Genomic DNA, 26,568 nt, shown 5'->3' with positions numbered 1-26,568 from the left:
ACAACACCATGAGATATCTTTCTCTTGTATCCTAAAATAATGAATTCTTTATTGATCTACTATAGTCTTGCTACACTTCTCAACATAGCTAATCACCATCATAGTAATAACCCTCTGTCAAAGGTAACGTTACGCTAACGTCAAACTAAGTCAATTGGCGTACGAAATATTCTGTTGATATCAAGTCTTGGGATCACATGCACCAATATCTATCAGAGGATTTATTCCACAAACACTAAGGTTATTATCCATGTAGAAACCTCCTATTGAGTCTATTTGGTGGACATGCACTCATATGTAATACCAAGTTGACATCTACAACTTTGACATATAAGATCTATTACTACCTTTTAGCAAAATTGTTCAATACTATAATAATTTTAGTATATTATTTATGCCCTTAGTCACAATAATACTGAGGCTATGGACATTTCTAAATCGGTCACCTAATGTAGTTATAGGATTCCTACTATCAAACGATTCGTTCATTCTCTCACCGCGGTTCTATCAATCTGAGGAAATTCATCAAACATATGTACACAATTATATATGATTAACAAATGAATAATTGTCTCTTTATCAACAATAAAATAATTACATCTTTGGATGACAATTACATAAATGCTTCAAACAAATTGACTCTAAATCACCTAATCTAACATGAACATTATATTGACTAGGCGTTGGTACATGACACCAACATTCTCAAGTTAGAGCATGATTTTATAGTACTCTAGTCCACAATCGATGATGAAAAAGGTCTATCTTATCTAGTTCAATCTTGAGATCTAATTGTAGCCTAAATAGGCATCCATGAAGGTTAGTGGTGCAGGCCCTCATGTTAGGTCCATGAGCTGGTCAATTCTTGGTAGAAGGAAAGTTTTCATTGGGACATGCTTTATTTAGATTTGTAAGGTCAGTGTGATATATCTCTTATTAAGTAGGGGCACACATGCAAGCTTAGATTAAGAAGCAATTTGTCAAATGCTCGCGCGTAGCGGAAAGAACAATGCAAACAACTAAAGGAGAGAGCGACTAGCAAAGAGAACGTATGAATCAAGTGGGGACTGGGGCTGGAAAGGATGTGAGCCAGGGAGAATTTAGCTGCACCTGTTATTGCCACAAGGCTCAATGATCTACCTGTGGAAGGAAATTTGTTATGCAAAGGATTTAAAAGGGGCATATTAACCGAGCGAGGGGAGAAATTGTTTTTGGTTTGTGGTAGCATTTTTATGAGTCTTTTTAACAATGGGAGAAAACTTGATTAGAAAGTCAGCCATCTGAAAACGCTCACTTCCAGAAGTCTTTGGAGGTGAATTCCTTTCTTTTTTCTTCTATTTTCCTTTTTATTATTAGAACTACTTGCTGTGAAAGCTTAAAAAATATTTTCGTTTCTATCTCTTCCGCGGTAGACATGGATGACTTGGTTTGTCACTCGTACTTAAGAGTCAAGTTTTAATTTAAATTAATAATTTTTTAAAATTTTAATTAGAAAATGCATTTTTTTAATTTTTTATTAAGCTTTCTCCCAAAAGCCTCCAATCATATAAAACAGTGAAAACATACTCGCTCAGTGATTCTCAAGGCGTACTACAAGATGACTAACATGACAAAATTATAATTCGAATACAAGATAAAATAACTCATATACTTTATAAAAACATATCTATTTCATATCACTTATTGACATGACAAAATTTAAGACATAGCTCAGATGATTCCTTCTTAAATTATTAACACAGAATGCACATTTGAATCAAGATCAACAGCTATGTTGATGAGGTTATCCACACCATTCCAGCAACAAAACTAGCACGAGCAATACATGCAATACTTGTGTCTGGCATATTAATTAAAGAAAACAAACACCCAAAAATATTACAAAGATTAAAATAGAAAAGCAAAAAGCAAATTCAAGTCAGATAATTATTTCTCAGCATGAGTCCATCCAACTCAAATTGTACAGAAGAGGCCAACTTCTATTAACATAGCCAAAGCAGATTTCTCATGGTAACACAAAAAAAGGTAGGATACAAAATTTGGATTATAGAAAGCTATTCATGTATAAACATTTCATGATGGATTGACGATACATCTGATGTGGACTAACCTCCCTCTACATGAAAAACAGCTGAAAGATTACACATATAGTCGAGGAATCAGACTCTTCTTCAATGGATTTATATAGCATCCTCAATTTATATCAGCCTAAAATTCAGTGTCAAAGCAAGCTACCATGACCTTGGAGACCATGGTCCTTGCAAATGGGATGTAGCTCAAGCTATACCTATAAATGAAGAGGAAACAAGAGAAAAAACACATGCAGTAAGACAATGAAGACAATGGGGGAGAAAGAGATTAATGTACATCATTCATTAAGAACTCATGCAATGGACAAGTGAACTGATACAGACGTAAACAAGTAACTTTTTTCTAGCAGATGTTTTGGTGCATCCAATAAGAAAGTAATTTGCTTTCACTTTTATGTAATTATAGTTTCTTTGATTTATGCTTTACTTGATTGAAGTCCAATGTGCTATCTCCAATAAGGGCTACACCAAAGTTAGCTGAGGCATGAGTGCTGAGGTCTCTTAGAGCTCAAAACACATGTAAGGGTTCAAAGACCAAACAAACGGACATTATAAAATTGTTTAGCAAATATCTGAACTTCCCATTTAAAAGACAATACAATCAACTACAACATAAAACACTAGGCATTAGTCTTGAAACCAAAAGGTTGATAGATTTAAGGAAAAAAACAACACGTCCAACAGAAGCTGTATATACAATTCTGAATGCATTCAAGGATAGGTTATTCTAAAATTTTGCAAAGTTGACCTAACTTGGAAATTATATTTCACTTGGATGCATTGACTGGTCATTGGCATGAATAATGCATTTTTAACCAAATTTGCATGTCCAAATGCCCAAGAAAATGAAACATAATCATTTTAATCCTTGAAAGTTCAAATTCCAATGTGGTGTGAAATTGATTAAATAGAAGATATTCATAATGGAAGAGTATGTAAGTGATTCAACATACCAAATTAGTGCACCAAACTCTAAGATGATTGCTATAAGTGTCAATAGCTTGTTATGAACCTGCTCAATGAAATCAAAGAAAGATTCCATTTAATGCATAACATAAGGTTATCGCTTATAAGAAAAATGCATATATTAAATTTAAATAAAAGAGATGGGAAGGAAAAACACAACATGATGACTTACATAGAGAGCACAAAATAAAGCAATAATTATACTTGCAAGATATAAGGCTGTTGCATATATACGAACAGGATCAAGCATCATTGTCACCTGCCGTTTTGGACCGATTAGGAATGCTGTGCTGCCATACAAAAAAGCATCAACTTAGAATCTAAAATAACCAGAAAAGAACCAAATAATAATTTGTATAAGAAGAAATACTACAAAAAAAATAACAGATTTTCTGTTCGAGAGAGAGAAAGAAAAAGCAAAATTGAATAAAGAAAATAGTCCATTAAATGAAGTGGCTGTGAGAACCAAAATAAAGAATCAATAACAGAAGACTAAATTCATAAGGAAAATAAAAAGTAAAATCCTCTAACTGCCAAACCACATGGTTTCCTTATTAGCTCCTTTTTGTTGGGTTTTAAAGAATTGAAATCTGATATATAGACGGCCCTTTCAAACAGATGAAAGACAATACAGTTATTGAAATTTGATTTTAGTTCAAAACTACTGATTTAATCAACCCAAGCCGAAATAAGGCAGCACTGATATGACACTCAGTTCCAACATTCACAAAGAAAGAGATTATGAAAAATTTTAAATTGCAATGAAGCAGAAAACAAGAGATCCTTCTGGTTTTTAATTTTTGATTTTTCCTTCTAATTTTAAATATTTTCAGAAAGCAAGTGGAGATGTTTAGGTTATATCTCAACCAAATAAAATGACTATGACTATCACTAAATCTTAAAAACCCCACCCCTAAAAGCCAAGATTATAACAAAAAGCCAAAAAGAAAAAAAAACATAACACCTATAAGTACAGTGGGAATAGGCCACTCCATCAATGCCAAAAACGAAAGACTATGAACAGCCATCTACACTGGAAACTAAGAAATCAAAAAATCTAACCCACTACTTTATTTACTCTATTCTAAATCATCTTACACTTATACAAGACTTCAATATTCAATTAGTTATTCCAGCATGTAGAATAAAAGCTATAAATCCATAAACAGTACTTTTGAACTATAATTCTAAAAGTAAAATAATTATTGCACAAAAAAAAATTAAAATACAGACCTCCCAAGAGAAAGTAAATTCCCAAATGTGAATGTGATCCCGAACTTGATTGGATTGAAGAACACAAGCAATGACTGTGACATGAAGAAAGCTAAAGGTAAAAGAGAGTAACGCCATTAAAAACCACAAAAAATGTGATAATTTAAACAAAGTACTCACCAGTAGAGTACAAAATAAACCTGCTGATAAGCATATGGCAAAACCATACATCCTCTGTTTGATGAGAGAAATCGGTTAAAAACTTGTAACATGTGAAAATTGTGATCTCAATATATATAGCAAAAAGTTAATCATAGCAATGTTCCTCTTGAACTAGTTATCTAAAACTAAATGATGGCATTAAACTCAAATAATAAAATCCCATGTACAAAATATAAAATTAACCTCGGCGATCAAATAGATCTACTTAAAAAAAACCCTAGAATAGAAATAAATTTAACCATCAAGCATCAAAATTGTGTGCCCGTCAGGAAATAATAAAATTACAGGCTAATTGTAACTGAAAGAAAGGATCAAAGATTAGATTGAGGACCTGTTTGGTGGACAAAGTGCATTGGCGATTGAAGTCGTCCATAAAAGCAAAAGAACTGCTATTTTCAGAAGCTGCAGCTCCTTCCGATTCTTCGTCTTCAACCTCTATTCCCACTAGCATTTTCACTTTCTCAAACGCATGGTTCACCTTCTCCATTTTTTTCTTTAAATCTTCGTTTATTCACTGGATCTGAGACTATTATTGCTGTTTGTTGTAATTTAAGGAGGGACAACTTTTGCTTCGAAATTAAGAAAAAGAAACACACGATTTGATAGCAACGAAGCAACTGTAAATTAGGGAGGTGAAGAATGTTGAGTATACTATCTATGACGCCGTTGCGCCGAGAAATAAATTTATTTCATGGGGTCATAGCTGCAGGCCTTCGGATCGGACCGGCACACTAAAAATATAAGGCCACAGCACGCCCTTGTGCATATAAGAATGGCCTAAAATGCGTCGGCCTACTAAACAGTTTTTTTTTATTTTTTAAATAAAAAATTTAAACAAAAATTATTTTTAATTACTAAAATGAAGAGTACTTCGAATATTTTATTGATAATTCTTCACTTATGATAAAAAAAATCATGGATAAATGATAAAAAATATTATAACATATTATAAATAAATTTATTTACATAATTTACAATTACAAATATAAATATAATATATTTATTATCTATCTATTCGTCATTAACGTTCAGATTCTTAATTTCTTTGAAGATATTTTTTATGATCCGATTTTGTAATTTAAAATCACTTTTGATTCAATCTTTCATATACATAATCGTCTCAACCATGTTTATGTGTAAATTAGACTGTTTATCATCTAGCATGCATCTACCTATACTAAAAGCAAATTTTGATGTTATAATCAATATTGAAAGGGTTAATAGATCTTGGGCTATGGGGGCAAGTACAAAAAACTTTCTGTTTTTTCTTTCCACCAAACCAAAACAACTAATATCTCATCACCATATTACTTGATAATTTTTAGATAATGATCAATATTGATATAGTTATAAAAACTCATCATAATTTGAATTTTGACTTGTCAATTGTTTTTCTTTGTGTATGAGCAATCATATGCGTGACCATTTTTTGTCTGAACTACCGAAACTTACCTTTTGTTTTAAACTTTGTCCAATCCTTTTATATTTATATTTATAAATACTATACATTTTCAATATAAATTCTTTAATATCATCTATGCTATTAACAAATTATCATTAATACCATCAGATAAATTTTTTACTCTTAATATTTTTATCTTATGATTTATGACAGTGGTAATAGCATATAATAAAAGAATTTCATTCAAATATATTTTTAATTTATGTTCCATTTATCTAGATATATTTTGAAAAATATTATGAGGCTTATATTTTTTAATAATATCACTGATTTCTACTATATTATACAAAATTAAATAAGTAGTTAAATAATATACACCTGAGTATTTGTCCATGACTATCTTCAATGACTCTAATATGTTTATTAAAGTCACAGCAATCTCCCACTCAATATCTGTAAAAAAAACAAGATTTTTCAAATCTTTTGGTTATGTATTGAAGAACCGTGTTATAGGTACTTTATATTCTTCTCATGCTTTCAACATAAGGCATGTTGAATTCCACCTAGTTTTAACATTTACTTTTAATTTTTTTCCTATTAACCTTATTATAGAAAATTTATGATATACTTGCATCCATGCTAGAGATAGGGATGGCAATGGGGAGGGGCAGGGATGGGATATCAATCCCCGTCCCCGCCCCGTCCCCGTTGCGGAGATAAAAAATAATCTTCATCCCCTCCCCGCGAAGAAAAATCCCCTCCCCATCCCCTTCTCATCCCCGTGAGGAAAAATCCCCTCCCCATCCTCTTCCATCCCCGCGGGGAAAAATCCCTTCCCTGTCCCCGCCCCGTCCCCGCGGGGAAAAATCCCCTCCCCATACCCATAAATATAAATTTTAATTCTTTTATATATTTCAATAAATAAAATAAATCATATTTTCTTAAAATATCACTTGCTACAAGAGCTACAAAATATTCTTTATTATTTTAGTTCAAATATACAATTTTCATAAAATCTAACAATATGCAATAATCAATCTCTTCATTAGTAGCTCTTCATGTATGTGATTTAGGGTAATTTTATAATAACATTTAAATTTAACACTTTTTATTCACTTCAATTGATTTTATCAAGTTTATAATTTATTATTTTTTTTGTGCAAAACCTAGTGGATTGGCTAAATAAGTTTTGAAGTTAAAATAAAATTAATTTGGTGCATTTGTATTTTATGATAATAAGATTCTGGGGTTTTTTTAATATATTAGATTAATAGTTTTGAAATTAGTAAAAGCTAATAATTGATAATTTAAAAATTAGTAAAATTAAAATTATAGTTTTAATAAATCATAATATAAAAATTTCTAAAACTTAATAGTTTAGAAATTATTATATTAATATATTAGGTTTAGGGAATGGGGATGGGGAGGGGCGGGGCGGGGACACATGTATCCCCGTCCCTGACCCGTCCCCGATTACGGAGATTTTTTTCGTCCCCATCCCCGCCCCTTTCCCCGTTTTTATTAGGAATTCCCTCCTCATTAGGGTCGGGGAAGGTCGAGACCCCTAAAGTCGGGTCCAAATTGTCATCCCTAGCTAGAGATAATAAAATGTACACGATGACATGCTAACTATTGATGTATCATTTTTACTCATACTCAAACTATCTTGAATTATTAAATTAATAATATGATATGCACATATAATATGAAATAATTTTCCAGTAAATGAAATAAATATATAATTAAACATTAATTCAATAACGTTGTTATTATTTTTTTGCATTATTAAAAGTAATTGTATAAATAGAATTAATAATTTTATATTCATAAAAAAATATTTGTTAATGTTCGATAAATTATAAAATTACTATGCAAATATTATAAATTTCTAAATGCAATAACTTTTTTGCACAATTGCCAATCATAATCAATGTAATGGGCGATTGTACATAAATACCCTATGTTTTGATTTGTCATTGTCCATAAATTTGAAGTTATATAAATTACATCATTAAAATTACTAAATTCTTCAATAACTTTTAATTTCATTAATTTATAATTTTTAAGAATGTTTGACCTATGAGTTGACTTAGAACTTCTTTTAAATGTAGGTTGAACACTAATTTGTCTTATCCATTTTAATATTTCATTTTAACATAAGAAATAAATCGGTCAAAAGCAACAACATATCTGGTCATATAGTTTCACATTTTCATTTGATTGAACATGAAAGTGAACATTATTCCCATGTGTTTGGAACCACTGGAATCTCATGTTGCCTCATGCCACTTGAAATTGCACATGTTAAACAAGAACTATAGTATTTATATACTACTCGGCGAATTTTTCTTCCTTTAATCATTTCTTATATTTGATCGAAGTGATTCCACACTATAGATTTTTGTTTTCTTTTTGTCCCTATCGAACTTGTGGCTATTCGACTTTCACTAGTTGGCACTCCACCTGTTCCATATTGATCATCAATAATATCATCAATGTTAGCATGATAATATTCAAATGGACTAAAATCATTTAACCCTACATCCATTTGTAAATATTTTTGATAAATTATAACAAAAAATTATAATTGATTGACAAAATTGAAATGAAAAAAAATTATAAACACAGAAAACTATTATTTATGAATTCAAAGAGTTTTAGAATGAGAATTGATGAGAGAATATGAGATTAATAAAAATGAAAGATTGAGAGATTGAGAGTGTGAGCATATATGGAATTTGGAAAAGGGAAGGGAGGTTTATATAAGAAAATTGTTATGAATTTTTTTTTCTTTTTGGCAACGGTTACTAGCAGGCCAGTTATCTTTGGGCCATAATAGCTACTGGCCTGCTAGTAGCCATTTTGGCTATAAAAAAAATGAAAATTTTGTTTTTGTTTCTAATTTATTAAGTGAATATTGGCCAACTACAATAGCAAGTTGTGCTCTTTCAGCTCGAGCCATTTTTCTGTACTTCAAGCAAGTTGGGCCATTTGACATGTCTACTTTCAAGTTTCATTTCTTTTCTTCAAAATAAATGACTAAAATGAAAAAAAATTAAAATCATTTAAAAATAATGCCAACCCTTACCTCATATATTAAATCCTATCCTATCACACCCAAGAATGACCACCACCTCTATGTTTATCCTTTTTCTCTGCCACACCTTTATTTTTGTACGTTCACACATGCACGTAGACAAGCACATGCGCATAGACAAACTTAGTTGTATGGGGCATGCATATAGTCAAAGATGCTACTTATGTGCGAGACTGGCACAAAATGACACAAGATGGAGTACTACATGAGCTGGTGTTCAAGGAAAAACCATGTTTGGGGCAAGGCATGGCAATATGTATAATTGGTTATGAAATTTTATAAAGATGAATGTTCATGTATGGTAAAGGACACCTATTCAGCAATTGGGAATAATTCATGTAAAGTAAACAATCATGAAAAGGGAAAAGTTAAAATTTGACATTATGAATGACCATGTATATAAGGTGTATTGTCGTTCATAAAAATAAGTTTTTGGAGAATAATAGTTCCAAAGATGAGGTAATATGACATGAATGATTGTGTATGAAGGGTGCATGCCCGTTTATGACATTTGTAATACTCGTAAGTATGTCTAAGGTTACTTTTGTGTTTTGACTTTTATGTGTGATTAATTATGCTTGAATAATATTATTTGTGATTTTGTGGGTTGCACGACTGTATGGGAAGGCCACATGCTTGTGTATGTGATAACAAGGGCAAAATATTATTTTCCTATGTGTTACATGAGAAATGGTTAAGTATTGGATGACATGCACACTTGTGTATATTGGTATACATGCCCATATATGGTCAATATGTTTGAATATTGGATGAGGATTCGTTTTGCAATGATTTCTAAAATTGCCATTAATTATAACGAACTACATGCCCGTGTATGAGTTTTTTCTGGAAAAATAAAAAGGAACCTAGACACATTTTAGCTCATTATTCTTGCATTATTGTCAGAAAATCCAGAGAGAATTTGAGAGATTCTTGGAATCTTGAGACCAAAAGACGTGAGAGAATTTTTGGGAGCCAATCTTGTCATACAAAAACTTGCATTTGGACTATGTAGGCAAGATAAGTAGGCAACTACTCTTTTCAAGCATCACATGATCTATTATTATGTTGTAATGTTGTAAAGTTGTAAGCAATAAATATCAAAGTTACATGTTTATTGTGTGCAAATGTTATTAGTGATGATCTATTTGACTAATTTGGATGATTTGTTCATAATTTATTATATGAATATTCTACCCTTGTGTTGATGACAAAGGGTGATGTGGATGATAAAGTTCTTTTTGAAATATGCATGTTGGTTAATCAGTAGCAATTAGTAATGTAGTCAAGGATTGTGTTCTATGAGTATATGTGTATGTTTATGGAATAAAGTTTCATGTTGATGTTTTGATCATGATATGTCATATTACTAGATGATTTTGGGATTATTGTTGGCATTGTGGTGAAGTAGAAAACATGTTTAAGACAATTAGTAGCGTTGTGAGATATCCTTGAACTTGTAAGCATGAGTTAGAAGGCCAAAAATTGTAGAAAACATAATTTATATTTTGGAAAATTCGCACTACATGGCCCATGCATACGATTTACATGGCCATCTATAAGGGATACAAGGTCATGTACTTTTGGGCACAATTGTTCTTATGTTAGGAAATATAAAGGAGTGTAATTCAGAGATGAATACATGCTTGTGTGGTATGAGACACATTGTCATGTATGCCACCTTGGAATTACTTGCCCATGTTAGTTAGATACATGCTCCTATGTATATATCTTGAAACACATATACAACTCCATGTATAAAGAGTACACCCCTAGGTACAATTGGGGGAATTTAGAATATGTTGAATCAAGGAGTCATAATACTTTTATTTTGATGACAACAAACTAATATGTCCTTAAGCATATTGACTAATGACTTTATTTGAGTGTCAATTTAGATTGCAAGAATTTATCTAATATACTTAAAGAAGTATCAAGATGAAAATGAAAAACAAGACTCAAGTGAGGAATTTGTGAAGATTTAAAGAAAAATTCAAGTTTAGGTAGATATGTTTGTAATCTTGAAGTATTTGTTTTGATTAGAATATTTATTGCATATGATAGCTCACTCAAAAATTTATTCTCAAATCTTTCATAATTTTGGTTAAAATGTTGTATTTCAAACTTATTCGGTTAAGTCAAATTTTTATGAAAGTTTATTAACTCATTTAAAATGATCAAACTTTATGAACTACATTTTCATATCTTAAAGTTGATTTTGAAAGAATTTTCAAAAATGGATTAAATTGTCACTTTTCAAAGGGCAAATTATAAATTTTTAAAAATTTAGGAGGTAAAAGGTAATAAAATCTTTGATAGCAACTTCTGAATTATTCAAAAGTCATGCATTTTAGCTTTCAAAAATTCAATTGACCAAATTCCTTCTAATCAACTAAATTTTGCTTTGAATTTTTTAACAGCTAGTGTCATGTAGACACCACGAAAGTACCACATCACATTTGATTGATCAAATTACATCCAATCAACTGAATTTTACATTTTTTGGAAAAATAAAAATGGCTAGTTTCTGTGCACAATAGTAACTTTTTTTATTTTCATCTATATAAACCCAATCAAACCACTTGAGATAGATTTTTGCCGCTAAGAACTTTCATATATTTGAGAGCAAATCAATTTTGCACTATTCACTTGCAAATCCTCTTTTTTATTATACACTTTTTGATTTTGTTTTGCATTGAGTTGTACAAAGCTTAAATTTTCATATTTACTCTTTGAGAGAGATTATATTTCAAATTTATACAAAAATCCACATGATAAAAGAGTGAGGTTCACTCTTAAAGAGACTAGAAAATTTTTAGTGAAAAAGATTGAGTTCTATACTTGTAATGGTTAATAGCACCTTAGAAGTTATTTTTGTTGTGAAAAAAAGCTTGGTTAAGATTTTATCAACCAAGGATTAATGGAATACTCCAAAAGAGATAGTGTGGAAGAGTGGACATAGGTCGAGTTGTGCAAAGCCACTATATATCACATGTTTGATTTTCTTATCCATTAAACTTATATTTTGTGTTCTGTTATTTTGATTATGTTGATTATCCAAAATATCTCTTCTCACTCTCATAAATTGCATTAAAATAGTCAACATTCATTAAATTAAATAAATTGGTTTAATTCTTTAATTTGGTAAAGATTGTTTTGAATTACCTAATTCACTCTTTCCCCTCTTAGGCCATTCACTCCTTCAGAATATAGAAAGATAACAATGTTAGTATGAAATTGTTATGCTTGTATATGAATATGAAAATGATTATTTTACTCCTTATGGGAATAATTATGAGGAGACAAATAATAAAGTCCTAACGAAGGTTATATTGCATGAATATTAGATAAATGTGTCAGACTATGTGAAAGATAACATGAAGGGTAATTTAGATTTGTTAAACTATATGGACAATGACATAGACCCCAATGGGAGTGGTTCCAAGTCGAAAACTAGAAACAATGTAATATTCAAATTTGGGCCATTAAGTGTGTGCAATATGGTCATGAAAACATTAGAGCTAGATTGTGTGACTTTGATACTTTTAGATGATTATGCACCGACGTTCGGTGTTTTAGCATTAGAGAAGCTTGTGTGATTTTGGAAGAGACTAAAGTCTTACTCCCCTATAAGACTACATCCATACCCCGAAGCTCAACCAATAGGTGTACTGAGTACACCTTATGATTGACATTTAGAATGTTTCATGCTTTCACTAGGCGCTTGGAATGTTGTTATACATCATTTGACACTAGTCATTTGGAATGACACTGCTATTGAAGATACAATGCTAAGCATCGAGATGGTTCAGATGGGCATCTATGATGTTAGAAAAACATATATGATACCACAAGGAGATTAACTAGAGGATATATGCGTTGTTTTGATTAGTTGTGCTATAATTATATAATCATTAGGTGTTGTAAGGTCATCTATTTACTGATTGTGTTTCACTGATGTAATTCTTTATGGGTTTACAGGTAAGATTGTAGAGCAGCAGGCCAATGGTGAGGGATTCAACAAGTCAACTTGAGGTAACGCATGATGATAAGGGCATTTTGGTTTTTTCCTCTATTGAACAATAATTATGTATTTTGGATTTATTTGTATTTCTTTATGCACCATGTCTACCATTAATTGGTTTTTAGACTTTTGAACTTTTTTTTTATCAAATAATAAATGCACTTTTGGGGATTGTGGAATATTAATTTATTATGCGTGTTTTATTGCAAACCTTATATAAGGAATCTTAAGTTAACATGTCTCTTTGGGTGTATATTCTGAATAGAGATATGCATCTAGAGAGGGGTGTTGCAACATTTTACATTGAAAATCTATATAAACAGTCACATTATCGAACGAAAAAATTTATGCATTTGTGAAGTTATACATAGAGTATACAATTGAAAGGAATACAGAGATGAAGGATTAAAAGTTGAGTTATTACTAAATCACCATTACCAAAAAGATTAATCAGTGAAAATAGCCACATGAAGACTAACAATTCAACAAAGGGCAAGTAAGTAAGTGATAAAATCTTGTTTTGAATTTATTCACACATGATATCACATGTTATAGTTCTTTAATTGAATTATGAGAATATTTTAAAAATTGAATGTCTATGCCCTTAAAACTTTGATATGGTTTCAAGCATGTTGAAATTTAAGTTGTCAAAACCATAATAAAAAATATAGAATTTATAATGAAATCTTTAATGTGTAAATTGATGGGATCACTGAGTATTATACACACACACACACACACGAATATGGGATGTTTTCATGAAGGGTCGTAGAGATTTAAATTTTGTGTGTTAAGGTGTAGAGATATTAATCAAAAGTCAAAAAATAATATTTACAAGTGGGGATAAATTGTTGAATCCCTAAGTATTTTGATGATGATAAAAAATTGTGTTAAATACGTTAATATGTCTAAAATATGTAACTTTCTCTTTTTAACTAATTGAATATTTATATGTTTGTTTTCAATTGCCGACACACTATCTCTTCGTCTTTTTCTTTCCACTACTAATGCACAAAAGCTTTTCAACTCTCCAAGCTCCAACGCTCTTTTTAACTAATTGAAGAAACTTTCTCCTAATTTTATATGTTTGTTTCCAACTTTTCATCACCAAATATATTTTAATAATAGTTCCCTTGATTGAAATGGTTTAAATAAAGGAAATTAAAGTGATTATCCTAAACATTTGGGGCTTAAACAAAATTGTCAAAATCTGTATAACTTAAGCAAAAATGAGTCATGTACATGAAATGACTGAAATGTTTTTATATATAAACCAACCAAATTCATATTCCCACTCAAATTTCCTTGAATTCACTAATTCAAAATTTGAAGATAACCTGAGGTGTTCCACAAGGCTCCATCAACAGTGTAATCTTTGGCTTTTCTCTGACACTTTGCAGTTTTTTTTATTACAAAATGGCAAAGAAAATGAGTACATCGTCTTTTATTTTGTTTGAATCATTTTGATGTTTAAATTTTATCGATTAAATGAAGATTTTGGGCGTCATTAGTTTAAGGTTTTCATTTTTAAACAATTGATTTTGTGGTTTGATTCTTGTCTGTTTTGGATGAATTAGTTTATGGTCATTGTGTTTTAGTAGGTGTAGAATTTTTTTTTATTGAAATATTAGTCAAAAAAATGAGATTTTATTGGAAAATATGGCATTTTGAAATTGAAGTGTCACCTCGAGGGAGAAATTTTCAACCCGAGGAATCTTAGCTTTGAGAAATATCCCCCGAGTTGAATTTACATCACGAGGGGAGGGAGAATGTGATTTTTTAAACAATAACCACAACGGGAGGTCCACAAGGAAACCCCAAGGGAAGGAGGAAATTACACGTTTTTTAATAGTACCCAATGGGGGAGGAGGAAAATTGTGATTTTATAAATAGTGATACCCATGGGATCCCTTTGGAAGGGGGGAATGACAAGTTTTTAAACATTTTGCACCTATGGGAAAGAGAGAAATTTTTTAAGGGGACAAATTGATATTTTTAAATATTTTGGACCTATGGAAGAGAGAGGAATTGTTAAGGGGCAAATTGATTTTTTTTTCTAAATCTACTGTTTATCAACGTTTAGTTTTCAAATTTGATATTTTTTTTTATATTTAACGTGTAGTTTTCTAATTTTAAGTTTGTTTTTTGTTTTTTTGTCATTCTAGGGTTTTTCGATTTATAGTTTTCAAATTTCAGATCTTTTTTATTTTTGTTATTCTTGGTTTTTCAACGCTTAGTTTTTGAATTTTTGGTTAGTTTTTTTTATTTTTGTCATTTTAAGATTTTTCAATATATAGTTTTTGAATTTAATATTTGTTTTTCAATTTATGTCATTTCTGAGTTTTTTGACATGTAATTTTCAATTTTCAAATCCATTACTCTATTTTTGTCATTTTTAGGTTTTTTGATATGTAGTTTTTAAATTTTAGGTTGGTTTTTTAGTTTTTGTCATTATAGGGTTTTTACATATACTTTTTAAAATTCATATCAGTTTTTCGATTTTATCATTCAAGGATTTTTCGACGTGTAATTTTTGAATTTTAGACTTGTTTTTCATTTTAGTCATTCTAGGGTTTTTTTATGTGTAATTTTTTAATTTCAACTATGTTTTCTGATTTTTATCATTCTAAAATTTTTCAACGTGTAGTTTTTTAATTTCAGATTGATTTTTATCATTCAAGGATTTTTTGACTTGTAGTTTTTAAATTTCAAGTCTATTTTTTTTATTTTTGTCATCCTTAAATTTTTTGACATATAATTTTCAATTTTCAGGTTTATTTTTTTGTTTTTGTCCTTCTTTTTTTATTTGTAGTTTTTGAATTTCAAGTTTGTTTTTTTTATTATTAATTTCATATTTTATATGTGTTTTTTCTAAAATTCTTATCAACTTTGTCATGATGATATATTTTTTTTTATAGGAAGTTTCCCAAAAAAGAAAATGTAAAGACCCTAATAGTGAATTGAGAATCTCAAACGAGTTACGACATTTTTTAGCAAAGGTAACTTCTTGCGTGTACCAAAATGCAATGTCCAAGATTAAATCTACATTGACACAGACACAGTAACAATTGTTTGAGATTACTTGTTTTGGAGATTTGCTTCGATTATCAGATATAAGATTTAGTAGAGTATTGGTGCACTCATTCATGTTGCGATAATTGTATTGTGGTTTAAAGAGAAATGAGTTTTGGTTTAGGATTAATAGGGTTGATGTGAGATTCAAATTATTTGAGTTTGCACTTATGACTGAGCTATCATTCAGCTAGATCACTACTATTGCATCATATAGTCCACGAGATTTCAGAGATAGAATTCGGGAGACCTATTTTTAGGAATGTAAAAGGTGCAATATCATGATTTGGAGTGAGTTTTCTCAATGAAATATCGACATCATCAAAATGGCCTTGTTGTTTTGTATTACTGGAGAATGACACCAGATATCGACAATTTCCAAAGTATCTCCAATTGTTCATCACTTGGATAGTTTCAATTCCTACCCTAGGGTGCTCCGGTGTGGAATATGACATATGAGTCGTTATCCTAGGTGAGTGAAAGGATCTACTCTGATAGGATAATAGAAATGCATAAATATGATATCTACGGGTTTCTGCTTGCATTCCAAGTTAGAGTGCATATGAAAATAAAATATTTCATGGTGTTATAAGCTTTCTAAAAAAACATTATTCTTTAAGAGCATCTGGCTTTTTCATTGGTGAATGATATAAGCTTATCTTTTTGAAAGCCATGCACTTACCTGTGTCTACACTAACAAATGTCATGAACTTACCTTAAAGATAGTCATAGGTTCATCTTTAAAAGTATGTTGGGTTTTATAGAATTTTAAAATGACTATTCTCATTTATGTATGAAAAGAAGTACAAAGCCTACTATTTGTAGGCAAAAACATACAATTGCATTTACAATATTTCATAAATTATAATAATACAACAATTGCATTTTGTACTAAAATTATATTTACTCTATCAGCCCCTTAATTAAAGCATATGGCAAGATGCAAAGATTACTACGCAATGTGCGAAAGCGATTTGATAACAAATCAGTAGGTTGATCAATACTCGAGACATATTAGACTTTGATCATTTTGGCTACAACCTTTTCATGCACAAAGTGTATATCAAGTTCAATATGCTTTGAGCAAGCATGTTGGACAAGATTAGCTGCCATATATGTAATACAGACGTTGTCACAAAGAATAAGGGGAACAAAAAGTTCTTGTAACATACTTTGAATCTAAGCAATTTCGGCAACTATTGAAGCAACAACACGACATTCAGCCTCTACATTGGATTAGGATACAATGGATTGTTTCTTAGCAAGCCAAGAAATTAAATTAGGATCTAAAAAAGACACAAAAGTTTGTAGTGGAAAGTCATGTGTTTGGGCAACCAACGTAATCCATATTGGAATAAGCTAAAAGATTATCACATTTACCTTTAAAATTTTGGAGACAAAAGAGAAGAGTCCCTTTAATATATCGAATGATACGCTTGACAATAATAAGATGAGCTTCTCTCAATTGTTGCATAAAATGACAAACTTGATTTACAGAGACAAAGATGTCACGTCTTGTGAAAGTAAGATACCGAAGAGCACCCACAAGACTTTGGTATTGAGTAAGATCAAATAACAAAGGACTTGTGATAGTAGATAATTTTTCCAAACTAACAATTGGAGTAGCAACAAGTTTAGTAGATTCCAATGCACTTTTCTAAATTAAATCATTAGCATATTTTTGTTGATCCAAAAAGAGACCTTCTACATTTGGAGTTGTAGCAATGCCCAAAAAATAATAAATAGGACTGAGATTAGACATAGCAAATTCACTCTTTAATACATTTAACAACTTGTGTAATAAATCAGAAATAGATACTATTAAAAGAATATCATCTACATACAAGAATAGAATGGCCATACCATCAATGCCTTTGTAAATAAACATAAAGTGATCAAATTTGCTACCTTTAAATCTTTTGTCTCTATGAAAATCATTAAAACACTAAAACCAAGCATAAGGTGCTCGTTTCAAGCCATACAACGCCTTATGCAATTTATAGACATGATATGGAAATCAGGATGAACAAACCCACGAGGTTGAGATATGTACACATCTTTTATCAAAATGTCATGAAGGAAGCATTTTTTACATCCAGTTGATGCAAAGACCATCTATTACAAATAGCCAAGGAAAGAACTGATCTAATTGTTGTGGCTTTAACAACGAGATTATATGTCTCATCATAGTCTACCCTTGATTGTTGTGTAAAGCCTTGTGCCACTAATCACTCCTTACACCATTCTAAAGAACCATTAGATTTCTTTTTGACCCTAAAGATCCATTTAGAGCCAACAAGATCCACATTGGAAGGTTTAAGGACCAAAGACCAAGATCCATTTTCAATGAGAGCATTGTATTCAGCTAAAATAGCTCAACTTACAGCTTAAGTATATGAGGTTGGTTCGGGTAAAATGGAATTGTAGGTCATGATAGTAAGAGAAAATTGAATTTTAGTTTTAAGATTGCTTGACTTAGAGCGGGTTGTGTAAGGATAGGTTAGGATAGTGGGTTTAGAAGGAGCTAATTGTAAAGGGATAGAGATTTGGCATTGATTTTGGTGGTTGAGATCATTTGTTAATTAATCCATTGGTGAAAGGATATTATCACTTGGAGATAGAGGTGATGAGGAATGCGAGATTTGATTGGAAAAATGAGGTAAATTTGAATGAATTGGAGAATCTTGGTTTAAAAGGCAAGGATTTGAATTAAGGAAGTTGCAATTAGTATGGATGTTGAAATAGGCAAGGTAAAGGGAAGAGTGGTTTAAGGTAAGAAGTCAGTTGTGGGAACAATTGGTGGAATTAAAGTATCAAAATTTAAAAAGGAAGGTGCAGGTAATTGAAGTAGTGGAGCAAATTTGGAATGATGAGCTAGAAATTCAATTGACACCAAAATTGGAAGAGTAGAATGAGGTGATAGTGGACTTTGTAGGACAAGATTCACAAGATCATGAGATGTTGGGTAATCGAAATGTGATGGTTTAGGAAAGCTAGATTTTAGGTGAGTAATAGTGGAAGAGAGTGAATCATTTAGGTTTTTTGGTGGGAGAGAAGAAAGTCATATTTTGACTTTGAGATTTACCATTATTTATGGTAAATTCATGATAAGGAAAAATATTGTCGTAAAAATGGACATGATGGGAGATATGAACAGTTTTGATAAAGGTATTGAAACATCTAAAACCCTTATAAATTTTTGGATAACCAAGAAAAATACAAGGTACAGAAAAAGGGGAAAGCTTATTGGAAACTTTAGCGAAAAGATTTAGATAACATAAGCTACCAAGCACTTTTAAATGGTCAAAATTTGGTTATTTGAAAGTCAGCTTTGTATAAGGTGAAATATTGGACAATGTAGAGGTAAGCAATATGTTGTAAAGATGAATAGTAATGTGTAAAGCTTTAACCCTAAACTCTGGTCGTAATTGAGCTTGAAACAAAAATGCTCGTACCATGTTAATAATTGTGCGATAAAATCTCTCAGTAGCCTTATTTTGTTGTGGAGTATTGGGACATGAAAATTGTAAATGTAAACCAACAACATTTGCAAATTGTTTCATGTTATTATTAAATTCGTCACCACCATCTGTTTGGAAGACTTTGGTGAATTTGGAGAATTGAGTTTGTACAAATTTATGAAAGATAACAAATCGCTCATAAACCCCACTCTTCTTTTTCAAAGGAAAAACCCACACAAAGTGAGAATAGTCATCCATAAAAACTACATAATATTTAAAAATAGAAAATGAAGACATTGGAAAAGACCAAACATCTAAATATATTAAATCAAAAGGAGCTTGCGAGCATATATGAGAATTTAATGAAAGAAAAACGAACATTCTTGCCAAGTTCGCAAGCATTACATGGTGAAATTAAATTCCTATCTATAGGAAAGGAAATATTATTAGAATGAAAAACTCAAGACAAAACAAAATGTCCTGAACGGCCTAAACACTACTACTAAATGTTAGACATATTTTTGTATGCCGAATAGCTAAATTGAGTTATAATGGGAGCTTGACCATCCGAGAAAGACGAGAATGAAAAAAGATCACTAGGGTTATTATAGCTATGAAAAGGATTATGACTCCAAAGATCCTTAACACGAAAACCAAACTTATCAAAATTAATATTACAGGAATTATCATGAGTTAATTTCTTTATAGAAAGAAGATTATGGGTCAAGTTAGGAACAATAAGAGCATTATACATGGAAAATGATTTAGATGGGGTGTGAATAGCTATATAACAAATGTGAGAAATATCATCAACAAAACCAGGACCAAAAACTACCTTTTTAGGTCCAAGATAAGGAATAACAGAAATTAAAGTACCTGTAAAAAGAGTGATAGCCTTTGTTGTAAATCAATTTTCTTTTGGTTAGGCCAAGTCATATTCCAATAATCGTTCTTCCACTTGGTCTTTTTATAGTTTTGATCAATCCCAACGTGATCACGGTTATGGTTGTTTTTCTTATGGTCCTCGCTTCTCCAATCAACATAATTTCTATCCTTCTAATTCCTATAACAATGATTTTAGTATGCTTGGTAGTTGTCCATAATTTACCAATAAAAACTTTGGTTCCTTTATTCAGTGTCAATTGTGTTTTGCTTACAATCACATTGCAAAGGATTGTCCTTGAATTTCTTATCCATCTTTTAGTTCTTAATCTCTAGATATTTTTCTAAAAAGTGTGGAGGATTTCAATAAATACTGTGGATTGTATCCATGATAAGTTGAGCAACAAGATTAAGAATTGAAATATTATCAAATCCAGTAATTTGATCAGGCGAACAAACACTAGTGCCATCGATATGATCTAAAACATCAAATCCTTGAAAAATAGGGTAAAAGAGAGATCTCCAAAGAAGATAGTTGAAGAAGGTAAAAAGTTCGCTCACATGATTGTGAATGCTATTGACACCAAAGGAAGGATGAGATCGATTTGATGAGGACATAGATGAAGAAACATATCAAGAAGAACATATTGTTTGATCCTCGAGGTTGGATTTTTTGAGTGATGAATTCTGGGAAGTCATGGTGAGAAAAAGAAAAAGAAAGGGAAAAAAGAAAAGAAAAACTTAAAATTATAAAACAGGAATGAGACATAAAAAATTTTAGAATGACTATTCTCATTGATGTATGAAGAGAAGTACAAAGCCTATTTATAGGCAGAAATATACAACTGCGTTTACAATATTTTCTAAATTATAATAATACAATAATTGTTTTTTATACTAAAATTACATTTACTCTACCAGCCTTTACATTGAAATTGCAATGGGCTTATCTTTGAGAGTGGCATACGGCTTACATTAAACAATGACATGGATGTGCATAATTTTAACATATTTGTGGGCTTTCATTAAAAGAATGACCTGAGTTTTGTTGAAGTTTGAAATAAACCATCTTCATTAATAATATATTGTATCAAATATTAAAAATCAAATTTTATATATTGTATATTACATATTATATCGTATTATAAAATATATTTTTATAAGAATAAAATAATAAAAAAATTAATTATCATGTCATTATCTTTTAAATACACTTTTATCACATATCATTTTGTTAAAAAATGTATCCATCTATATCAATTTTATATATCTTATTATTTAACACAATACACTCATTTTATAGTACTAATTTAATACACTTTAAAATATGTATTATTTTTTATATATGTCATATTTTATCGTATGATATATATTGTATAACGTAAGATATCAATAATTATGTTTTACATCCAAATTGGCCTTGGATTGTGTTAGGTGTCACTAAAAAAAAAAAAAAAAAAGGTCATCAACATAGACTTATTTAGATAAATATTATCTATAAAACTTAACAAAAAATAAATATAATTAATTAATACAATCCAATCCAGTCCAGAGCCAAAACCTCATATTTGATATAATATTGTATAAATTATCCCATAAAACACAATACAGAACACTACTTAAGTTTTACCACATAATGCCGTGGCACATCAATGAAACATACCCAAAAGCTATTACATTCGTTTAAATCCTAGCTAACGCACAGGACTTTCATCTTTGTTTATTCAAAGTACAAGGGAACAAAAAACATATTACATGTACATTAATTTTGCTTACACATATAATTAATTAGATATTTAACAAAGTTTTCCGTAGCTACCTAACTGAAATTATGAGTTAACTTTGCGACAGTTTGATCTTATTTCTCCTTTGGCTCCCTCCTTAACATCAAGCAAGCTCATTTTAAGCATGGCCCGCTGGAAATTAAGGAAAAACATAGCCTGGTTCATGGCATAACCATTAACAATGCCTCTGGTTCTTGAATCTGTATACAGTGTCTGGTCTGAAAAAAGCACCCCGGATTTCCTCTGAATTGCATTGAAGTAAAAATTATCGAAAGTATTTCTGGTAGCATCAAAGGGCTGCTCTGCGTTGTCACCACCACTGCATGTCTTTGATAATGTCTTTGCAAACTCTGGATCTAAAGTTGGATCAGCATTATTCAATCTATTTTTGAATGATGAACATCTTGCCACTCCAAGGGTATGTCCCCCTGAAACAAAATATTAGGAAAATTGAAATTAATTATTTGTAGAGATCCCTTTAATTATTTTATTTTTAATTCAAAATCCCCTAATCACGTGATGACATATATCAAATATTTATTTATTTGTATACTCAATATAAATATACACAGTTTTATTGATTATTTTAAACCGTTTTGGTGGGTGGAGAGAGTTGAAAAATATATATATGTCAAGATTTTTTAAAATGAGATGTCATTTTAGAAGAAGCTTTCAGCCAGCTATAATATAATTAGATTACCAACCAGATAAAGCAACCATATCTTGAACAGAGAAACCATGCTTCCCAAAGACGTTGATAAGCTGAGAGGTATTGAAGGTTGGAGGAAGCAGGTTGATCGTGTCTTCCATCTTTGATCTTCTTCCATCCTTTCTTCCATTTGGTATATCATACACGGGACCTCCTGCCTGTTAAAATTTCATGCATTTTTTTATTTATCATTACACTACAATAATATGGCTGTTTCGTTCTTCTAGTTATAGTACAACTGGGATACCCTAATTAATTAAGTTCATCTTGTTACAGAGATATTTATTATAAAAAAGTTTACTGATTGTATTAAATATCATTACATATATTCATTAATTATTTAATTACGTGAAAAAAACATTGCTCATAACACAGAAAACTTACCCAGAAAACAGCATCTCTAGCAGCCATAGCAACAATATCAGCGCAGGAGACAACACCAGGACATTGATTTTCAAGCATCTCCTTAGCATCATCAATAATTTCATATCCTCGCAGGCTCAAATTGGCAGGGGAGTCTTTTTCTGCTGTGTTATCTTTTGTTGAATCAAGAAGGACTGACCCATCACAACCCTGATTCATCACAAAACATAATATGTTAAAACGACGTATGTATAATTAATTTAAAACTATCTTTCTTAAATAAACCTAATTAAAATATTCTTTAACCTCTATGAAACAATCATGGAAATGCATTCTGAGGAGTCCTGCTGCGAGAGTAGGATCATTATTAAGAGCTCTTGTAACAGTATTTCTGACGATTGGTTCAGCAAATGGGCAGCTCATTGTGTAGTAGCCCATGCTCAGCGCATCAGCTCCAAATGAAAAACCACTTACTATCACTTCCATTATCAACAAAACACCAATTAAATTACCCATCACCATTTTTGCAAAACTTGAAGGAGACTTCAACAGATTATAGAAATTAATATATATTATAGAATAAAGGAAGGAACGAATGGCTGAGAATGGATGAATATAAAACAAGTTGATGTACTGAGGAAGAGGGCAATGGTTGTGTGTGTGTGTGTGTGTTTATACACACACTCTCAAATGCGAATGATTAATATGAAAGTTTGCTTTGAAAGGAATTCAAAGTGGAAAAAGAGAGGTAGTGGGGATGAAGATTCCTCCACCTAACCCATTTGTTAATTAACATCATAATAATAATTGATAGTCGTTTTCCATTATTGCATGTGAGAATTAAGACAAGTAACAGTTAAGTTTTCCATTATTGATAGTCGTTTCTATGCTAATTAAGTAAATCTTTAAATAATCAAACACCACCTTTAGTTACAAGATCGGTGTTCAAGTCTTAAATCTTTAACATTGGAATCTTAATTGTTACTTAAGCTTTTTTCTATTAGATTAGTTGATTAATAACATGTCAAAGTCATTCTCTCATGCTTTACATTATTACTACAAGTTATCTGGGTCAGTCAGAACTTTTAAAGGAGAAAGCCAAACATTGTACAGAAAACAATGACAATTGGAGTAATTCATCAAAGCAATCGTCCAGATTGCCCTCGAATTCGTGGAGCCTACTTGTTTAAAGTAGAGTACGACACAGACTATTTCCATATGAAAGAAAATTTTTTATTGAATAAAAATTTTGGTATACAATAATATTAGTTATAGGGCTGACTAGAGAAAGAAGTGGATGTGCATGCAGCTGGTTTCCATTTTGAAAATGAAACCTAATTTCATTGTCGTTTTATATTTAGTGGGAGAAAACTCAACTCATAATAATTGAACAAATAAAAGTTGCCTTTTGGTGCGCGAAATTCCACAAGTGTGAAATAGTGGTTTGAACACGTTTTGGAAGAGGATATTGATAGTGTTGGTGAATGGTGATTGTGATCCATCTTTACATTAGTGCTTTCCACTTAATTGTTTTCTTCCCTCGTCTGAGGATTTTGGCCATTATGTGATCATTTTACAAGAATTTTCAGTTAGGTCAAAACATTTGAAAACCATAGTATTATTATTAATAATCAAAGTGAGACAATATTTTAACGATTTCTACCTTAGCAAGTTAATAAAAATATAGGTCCACCATCATTGCATCCAAGTTGCAGAATAACCATATCGAATTTTTCTATCAAGATTTGATAACAGCTCCACCAAAAATTTGAGTTGTTGAAGTCCATCTCTTTTATGTAGGCATCATTTTGAAACTATATCGAACTTAGTATATGATTTAGTATTTGTTCAGTATGGTAAATTTAGTCTAGATTATTGAACTAAATATTCAATTATTAGATGTTTAATTGTAGATCGCACACTTAGATTATCATAGTCATAATTCAAAAAGTACTATATATATGATTAATTTTCATTTAAAATTATTGGATTATTTGATTTAATGGATTTTATATTCTTAATACAAAAGCTAAAGTATTATGTATATTGACTATTTTAACATAAATGATTAAGTATTTAGATTATTTGTCAAATAATCACAATAGTATTATAATTATTCATAATCCAATAATTATAAGTGGTACGAAACACACACAAATTAATTATGAATAGTATTATATATATAACTTTTGTACATAAACAACGTATATCATCATATGATTGAATAATTAAAAATTAAAAATAAAACAATATCTAATCACATGATAATACATCGTTGTTTGTATACAAAAATTGTATGTATAATTTTATTTATTAATTATCATATAATCAATACAAACAAACACTTAATAAAGTGGAAGTGCAATCCAGGCTTCTATACAAACTTACGGAGTTTAAACAATCCCTTACGGCACATACTTCATTTAACTCACTCTTCTCAAATAGTCTTGAATTAATTCTCACCCTATAATTATTATAGGTAATACACGATATATTCTATTTCTAATAGGAATCTTATTTTATTCACCCTATAATTATGATTTGTAAATATTATAGTTCTATTATATATGCAGATTTCATGAGAATCTATATATTTATATCTTTCAAAAAAAGAAAATAATTACCATATATAAACGTTGGAGTGAAGATAATCTAAGATATTAGGTTGACACAATTATTATTATTGTATTAACGATATAATGTATGTTGTAATAATGTAATATAATTTATTAATTTTATGTCTCATGTTTAATTTTATCTGTGGACATAATTAAAGTGATAAATTGTTATTTATTGATTTGATATTTGACAAAGAAGAAGGAACATAATATTACTATATAATTTGATAATTTTAAATTAAAGATAAAATAATATTTAATCATATAATAATATATCATCATTTATATCTAAATTTATACTATTATTTATACATATAATAGCATATAAATCTCCTACAACTTAAAAGCCGTTTAGGCCAAATTAAAGCAACAAATATTCAACGTCATGGAGTCATGCCGAAAGTTACTCCACTTCCTAAAAAAAGTGAGATAGAGAGGGCCGACGCCTTTGTATTTATTTTGCTGAATTTCGTGTTTTGTCACTTTTTCATATAATAATATGGCCAAAAGATAATTACCAAAAAAAATATGGCCAAAAGATTCCCACCTAGGGTTTAGTAAAACGTCAAAGTCCCATCAATTAATTTTTAAAAATCTAAATACTTACTTATTTATTAAAATTTATTATTATGATTAAAAATAAAAATATTATTTAACGAAAATATT

General features: G+C 30.3%; 2 protein-coding genes across 4 annotated transcripts; both read right to left on the bottom strand.

Annotated features, from left to right (window-relative positions):
* Positions 1–1,876: 1,876 nt before the first annotated feature.
* LOC123209391 (vesicle transport protein SFT2B) lies at positions 1,877–5,244 on the bottom strand. 3 transcript variants are annotated; one of them, XM_044627451.1, is made up of 6 exons: positions 4,822–5,242; positions 4,449–4,502; positions 4,290–4,363; positions 3,316–3,346; positions 3,044–3,102; positions 1,877–2,287 (listed from the first exon to the last, which is right to left on the bottom strand). In XM_044627451.1, exons 1-6 carry the CDS (start codon positions 4,975–4,977, stop codon positions 2,209–2,211), a joined length of 453 nt encoding a protein of 150 aa, XP_044483386.1. In that variant the 5' UTR covers positions 4,978–5,242; the 3' UTR covers positions 1,877–2,208. The 3 variants fall into 3 exon arrangements, with proteins under 3 accessions (XP_044483386.1, XP_044483369.1, XP_044483377.1); XM_044627434.1 differs by having other exon boundaries at positions 3,229–3,346; positions 4,822–5,239; XM_044627442.1 differs by lacking the exon at positions 4,449–4,502 and having other exon boundaries at positions 3,229–3,346; positions 4,822–5,244.
* Positions 5,245–21,979: 16,735 nt separating this feature from the next.
* On the bottom strand, positions 21,980–23,978 carry LOC123213782 (peroxidase 47). Its single transcript, XM_044633349.1, has 4 exons — positions 23,591–23,978; positions 23,306–23,494; positions 22,917–23,079; positions 21,980–22,640 (listed from the first exon to the last, which is right to left on the bottom strand). The coding sequence occupies exons 1-4, from the start codon at positions 23,804–23,806 to the stop codon at positions 22,258–22,260; spliced, it is 951 nt and encodes a 316-aa protein (XP_044489284.1). The 5' UTR covers positions 23,807–23,978; the 3' UTR covers positions 21,980–22,257.
* Between the last annotated feature and the right edge of the window lie 2,590 nt (positions 23,979–26,568).

The sequence above is a fragment of the Mangifera indica genome, chromosome 1 (genome assembly GCF_011075055.1).
Source record: "Mangifera indica cultivar Alphonso chromosome 1, CATAS_Mindica_2.1, whole genome shotgun sequence".
Lineage (NCBI taxonomy): Eukaryota > Viridiplantae > Streptophyta > Magnoliopsida > Sapindales > Anacardiaceae > Mangifera > Mangifera indica.
Note: the sequence above shows the minus strand (reverse complement) of the source record. Positions and strands in the feature narration are given on the sequence as shown.